General features: G+C 35.2%; 2 protein-coding genes across 2 annotated transcripts; both read right to left on the reverse strand.

The window, feature by feature from the left end:
* Positions 281–896, reverse strand: LOC109832005. Its single transcript, XM_020399460.1, has 2 exons — positions 721–896; positions 281–631 (listed from the first exon to the last, which is right to left on the reverse strand). Exons 1-2 carry the CDS (start codon positions 828–830, stop codon positions 325–327), a joined length of 417 nt encoding a protein of 138 aa, XP_020255049.1. The 5' UTR covers positions 831–896; the 3' UTR covers positions 281–324.
* Positions 851–3,046, reverse strand: LOC109832436. The gene is made up of 3 exons (XM_020399798.1): positions 1,405–3,046; positions 1,031–1,324; positions 851–915 (listed from the first exon to the last, which is right to left on the reverse strand). Exons 1-3 carry the CDS (start codon positions 3,044–3,046, stop codon positions 851–853), a joined length of 2,001 nt encoding a protein of 666 aa, XP_020255387.1.

Below are 6,656 nucleotides of genomic sequence, written 5' to 3' on the forward strand. Positions count from 1 at the left end.
CTGTTACGGAAGAATCACCTTTTGCATGCAAATCATTCACCTGAGACAATAATTAACAACGTCAATTATATATTATAAAAAATCTACAACAAAAAATGATAATTGTATAACACAAAGCTGTAACTTACATGGTTTTGGAACCAAGTAGGAAATTCCTTATTTCTCAAATTCTCTACTTCTCGAACAGTTTTCCGTCGGTGGATTTTGCGTAACTCCGCCATCCTTTTTCTATTAAAGTTAACCATAACAGACAAGTGTGAACTTAAAATTCACTTAATGAACTAGACATACCAAAAAAAGGGGCTAAACATCTAATAAAATATCTCACTCTAGAAATGGAGAGACTTCGCTGCAATTGAACAAAATATATTTGCGACATTGCTCCCATACACTTCTTTCAAGATCTACTTGTGTGGCTTTACCCACACAACGACCTGAGTATGCAAAGATTGACAAGCCTTCACGAGGGGTAGAAACATCGGCATTACGACCACGACGAGTACGACGAGTCTCAATGTCTGATAAGTACATGGAGCAAAATGCCAAAGCCTCGTCTGCAAGATATCCTATGCAAATGCTCCCTTCCGGATAATTTTTATTTCGAACATATCGTTTCAATGTTTGTAAATACCTTTCGAGAGGAAAAAAGCATAAACTGAGTTATAGAAGGCAAGTGAAATTTAGAAGCAAAAAAGTTCAATAATTTTTTTTGTGTTTTACCTTTCAATGGGATACATCCATCGATATTGGACTGGTCCAGCAATAGCAGCCTCGTGGGCGAGATGAACTAGTAAGTGAACCGTTATATCAAAGAATGAAGGAGGGAGCATTTTCTCCAAATAACATACGGTCAATGCAATTCTATATTCCAAATGCTTGAATGATGCTTCAGATTCTTTCTTACTACACAACCGTCTAAAGATTGCACTTAACTCAAGCAAAACAAGAGTAAGAGGTCTAGGCAAAACTCTTCGTATCGCAAGCGGGAGTAATTGGTGCATTATAACATGATGATCATGACTCTTCAAACCATGAATTTTTCGATCCTTCACATCAACAGACCTCGCAACATTTGATGAGTATCCATCAGGAACTCGCACCTTCGATAACACACGACAAAATAGTGTCTTTTCTTCATTAGTCATAGAGAATATTGCAGGAGGTAAGTATGTCCTAGCTCCCACACGAATTGGATGGAGACCTTTCCTTATATTGAGAAGTTCTAGGTCAGCACGAGCTTCAAGTCCATCCTTTGTCCTTTTAGAAGTGCCCAACAATGTATACAAAATTTTTTCTGATACGTTCTTCTCAATGTGCATCACATCTAGATTATGACGTATCAAAAGATGCTCCCAATATGGTAAAGAAAAAAAATACTTTTCTTTTTCCATGGATTATTAGTACCATTTCTTGGTTCTTTGGAGGCAGCTGAAGTATTTCTTTTTCTTTTCTTTTTTCGTGTAATATCATCAGTTTCAGATTCTGAAGGTGGTGTTTTCCCAAAGGTAAATGTCAGATTAGACATTTGTGCTATACACTGGGCCCTGATCAACATCTTTGGTGCTTGACCCCTCTCGCATTTGCCATCAAAAGATGCTTCATCATTTCGAAATCTATGCGTTATGGGCAAAAATCTACGATTACCCAAATAACATTGCTTTTTACAATTAGGCAAGCGTTTGGATACTGTTTGATGATGACACTGAGGACATGCAAGCTTCCCCTTCGTGCTCCATCCCGAAAGATTCGCATATGCAGGAAAGTCATTTATTGTCCACAACACAGCAGCTTTCATGTTAAATGACTGATTGGAAAACACATCATAAGTGTTGGCACCAACTTCCCACAACTCCTTTAGCTCATCCGTTAAAGGTTTCAAGTACACGTCAATATCATTTCCAGGTGCATTAGGGTCTGTAATAAGTAAAGAAAGAAACAAGAAGGGTTGCTTCATGCACATCCACGGAGGCAGATTATAAACAGAAATTACGACGGGCCAAGTGCTATGATCACTACTCATATGTGCAAAAGGATTGAACCCGTCGCTTGCCAAACCCAATCTTACATTTCGAATTTCAAATGCAAAATTTGGGTACAACGAATCTAAATGCTTCCAAGCTGGAGAATCTGACGGGTGTCTCATAAATCCATCTTTAGGGCATTCGGTCGCATGCCATCTCATATATTCTGCAGTATGTTTTGACATATACAACCTTTTCAACCTCGGTGTTAGTGGAAAATAACGGAGAATCTTAGCTGATACTTTCTTAATAGAATTATCCCCAGTTGAACTATCACCAACTCTTGTTACTTTTTTCACTTTATATCTTGACGCACCACATGTAGAGCACACGGTTAAGTTTGCTGTCTCTTTCCAAAACAACATGCAGTCGTTAGGGCAAGCATCAATCTTCTCATAAGTAAGGCCCAAATCATCAATAATCTTTTTAGCTTGTGAAGTAGACCGTGGCAAACAATTTCCCTCAGGCAACATATCTTTAAAAAGCTCTAAAAACATATCAAAAGCCTTATTAGTCACATTTCCCAAACACTTGATCTGGTACAATTTTACGACGGCATCCAATTTTTTATACTTCTTGCATCCTGGATACATATCCTTATCATCTTGTTCAAGTAACTTAAAAAATCGCTCTGCTTCGGGTGTTCGACCATCAAAAATAGGCTGCCTCGATGACCCTATGTTCTCACCAATATTTGGTTGCACAAATGTCTCATTAAGGAAATCATGCATTTCACCTACATCTCCTCCTTCAGCAACATCCATTTCTATGACATTTGTTGATTCAACGTAAGGCTCACCATGATGTGTCCATCGAGCATTCATGTATAAAGGGTCCATTCCATGCCAAAGAAGATGTCCCACCACAGTCATCTTATCTTCAAAATAACGATTACAACATCCTTTACAAGGACATGTGATCTTATCTTTACGACTAGACTTGGCAAGGGCTTCATCTACAAATAAATTCAACCCTGCAACATAATCTGGACTTCGACGATCAAAATGTACCCAACTTTTATCCATTATTTAAGTATTTTGCAGAACAGAACACCAAATTGAACCTATTCACACGTGCAAAACCTAATCAGTCAATGGTTAGAACTAAGTAAAAAAATGGAAAGAGATAGAGACAAACATCAAACTCCTAATGTGAAATGGAGAATACAACAGAAGTGAAAACAGTCTAGATGGAATAATTTATGGATTTCTCCCTTTGAACTAGCCACTGATGTCTTTCCTTAGATGTTAAAGTTGTGATTTTCTGCCTACCAAAGGTACTAGGCCTGATAATTAGTGCTGTCAAATGAGTTGATATTGGGAGTTAAAGCAAGTCTTCGGCCACCCTCTAAACATTACTTAAATTTGAAATTGGTGCAGGAAAAGGGAAGTAACTTTCATTTGTTGGCGGGTGCTTGTTAGAGCATACATAATAATTAACATTTAGTGAATGAACCAGGCTAGATTCCTAGACATAATTGTTGACAATTTATTATTAGGTGGATCACATTCTTACCAGATCCCTGGGGTATTTTAACAGGAGGCTCAACCAAAACGTATAATACAGAGAAAATTTTATATTTTAACCTTGACTTCTTACTATTTTAGCAGGGATAAGTATAGATGACAAAGTAAAATTGACCTCATTTGCTTATTGTTATGCTTGTAATCTTACTAACTTCCTATTTAAATAGTCTTCAGATTGCAATTATACGTTAATGAAACATTATTCCATTACCCAGTTTGTTTTTATGCTTGGACAAATGCTTTCATTCTTCTCCTTATGTTCTATGCCTTTTGCAGGAATAATTAATTAACGACACAAAAGTAACCAATAAGGAATATAATAAAAAGAAATAAACTCAATAAAAGTCAATGGAATAATCATGATGCTAAAATAACTCTAAAAAATGGAATTACCTTGAGGGCACCCTTGCAATTGTGGCTACGAAATTATACTGAAAAAAATTATACCAACATTAAAACAATTATACTGAAAAAATATAAAAAGAAAGATGATCTATAAAACAATTACACTGAAAAAAATAGTCTAATCTAAGATTTTTTTTTATACTGAAAAAATAGTCTAATCTAAGTTTTTTTTAATTTTCTTAGATAAAAATAAAATTAAATTGTCTACAAATCTAAAATTAAATGTTCTACAAATTATACATGGCCTAGTCCTCTTCTCCACAAATCTAAAATTAAACGTTCTACAAATCAAACAATACTCTAATCTAAGATGATAATTAAATCATCTAAGATGAAAACCAAATCTAATCTAATCTAAAATTAAATGATCGAGAAGAGGTAACTGCAGAATAGATTTTTTTTTATCTAGGATGAAAACCAAATCATCTACGCGCGAAGAATGAAGGGCCAATCGAGTAGAGGTAACTGCAGAATAGAGACGAAGAAAAAAACTTACCGATCGAGAAGAGGTAGGGCCGCTCAGATCTGCTATGTTCTTCAGATGTAGGGCCGCGCGTTCTTTTTATTTTTTGGGGGGAGAAAGAGACGGCATGAGTGGATTTTAGGGTTTAATAATATTTAGGGGCAAAAGTATTTGCCTCTGTTCCAAATCTACGCGGGTTCTTTTTCGGGGGCGAATATTTGGGGCGTGGGATTTTCTTTTCGGAGAATAGAAGCGGCGGGGGTTTGTTTTTTAGTTTTTAGAAAACATTAGGGGCAGATATATATGCCTCTATTTATTCTAAATTATTTAATTTGGCGTACTTATTGTTTTCAATTCCCGCCAAATTTGTAGGGGTATTATAAAGTGCCCCAAATAATAGTAATAGGCACATATTCAACATCCGCACCTAATTCATAATTAATAGGGGCAAATCACTATTTATGCCCCTAATAGATCGCCCCAAATGCTCACTTTTTTTGTAGTGGAAATTAATGTATTATAGTATACTGTTGCGATATTAAAAAAACCGATAAATTAATTATGTGACCATCATCCCTACAAACACTCATATTAAATATCTGCAGATCAATTATGAATCACTATATAGAACAATCTTATTTACTTTAATGATTATATAAAATTTTGGGATTGTATCAAGATATATGGATATATATATTGGTCGAGAAATATATGGACAATTTTTTATCATAATGATCGATCGATCAGTAGCCTGCATATATATTATTTTCTCTACTACCAAAACTACATTCCAAAAAGACGCAGAAGAATTCGGTTGTGTTGAAACACTTTCGATCGCATACATTCTCGCTAATTCACAGAATGAGCTAGATAGGGTTCACCCGCGCCGTGAGCTCCACAAGATCGATCGAAGTGCGCCAGACACGGAGAATGCCTAGGCCTCTATCAGTTCTTAATTATCATCAACATCAAACATGCGAGAGCGCCAAATATGAGTGCTCTCAAAAAAAAAAAAAGTCGAAAACAACTTAACTTATTCAAGTCGGCGGCGGTTCAAACATGATTGATCACATATAATATACATAAGGGCCTGTTCGTTTGTTTTCTAAAAACCAAGACATGAAAATGGAAATGGTGAAAATCTCAAAACTCACCATTTCCTCCATTTCCATCCCTAAAACTCACCCACAACATCCAATAAAATATTATTTCCATCAAACAACTCATCCACATCATCTAATAAAATATGATTTTTATCTAACCACTCATCCATCACATCTAATAAAATATTATTTTCATCTAACAACTCATCCATCACATCTAATAAAATATTATTTTTATCCAAACATCACTCAACTCATCTCTTCTCATCATTTCAAATTACTCACATCATCCAATAAAATATTATAACAATTCACCTCATCTCATTAACATTTCATTTCTTCATTTTCATCCCAAAAAGTTATGAAAACACTTTTCTTAATCTTTCTTCACATCACCCAATAATACAATGACAACTCATCTCATCTCATTTTATTTCTTATTTTTAAGAATGAACCGAACAAAAGAAAACAAGAAACTACAGGAAATAGGTTTCTTATAATTCATTTCCTTATTTTTTTTCGCCAACCGAACACTCCAAAACTAGTTTTCTTAAAAAATCACAAACATCATCCAATAATAAGGTGACAACTAACATCATTTCAATTTTATTTCTTTGATTTCCTTCTTTTTTAGCCAACCAAACATTCCAAAAACAATTCTTCATTTTAATAGTTTTTCATTTCTTTGATTTCCCTCTTTTTTTTAGGCAAACGAACAGGCCTTAATTCAAAATGGAAATTTGAAAGTTGAGGGGGTTTCATAAGACACCCCAAAAATCATGTGTGTCGTAAAAACAAAAGCTTTTAGGAGGGTTTCGTGTGAAATTTAGCCAACATCATTACTGTCCACATCATGTTCTTTCCACGTGCTACGTTTTTTATTTACGTAGCTAGGCCTCAAAAACACAATGACCCTTTTGATAATAATAAGATAAGATCGAAAGAGAGATCACAGGCAGCAAGTAGTTGAGGTACACCTACAGCTACTGACTGACTCAGATATATTGAACGCGTCGGCCTGTCCTCTCTCTCTCTCTCTCTCTCTATATATATATATATATATCAACAGCCATATCTATCTTTAGGGAAAATAATGCCCCTTGATTTCTTTATTAGTAAATCTTGAGATATCAACAGC

Source organism: Asparagus officinalis, chromosome 3 (assembly GCF_001876935.1).
Source record: "Asparagus officinalis chromosome 3, Aspof.V1, whole genome shotgun sequence".
NCBI classification, from domain to species: Eukaryota; Viridiplantae; Streptophyta; class Magnoliopsida; order Asparagales; family Asparagaceae; genus Asparagus; species Asparagus officinalis.

What these genes read in the sequence shown, in the direction of transcription:
- LOC109832005 (XM_020399460.1), bottom strand. Translation starts at nt 830, where the DNA reads ATGCTCCCTCCTTCATTCTTTGATATAACGGTTCACTTACTAGTTCAT. An exon ending in TGGATGTATCCCATTGAAAG is followed by an intron (nt 632 to 720) that starts GTAAAACACAAA and finishes TCCTCTCGAAAG; the next exon opens with GTATTTACAAACATTGAAAC.
- LOC109832436 (XM_020399798.1), bottom strand. Translation starts at nt 3,046, where the DNA reads ATGGATAAAAGTTGGGTACATTTTGATCGTCGAAGTCCAGATTATGTT. An exon ending in CTCCAAAGAACCAAGAAATG is followed by an intron (nt 1,325 to 1,404) that starts GTACTAATAATC and finishes GTCATAATCTAG; the next exon opens with ATGTGATGCACATTGAGAAG. An exon ending in GAAGGATCGAAAAATTCATG is followed by an intron (nt 916 to 1,030) that starts GTTTGAAGAGTC and finishes TGCAATCTTTAG; the next exon opens with ACGGTTGTGTAGTAAGAAAG.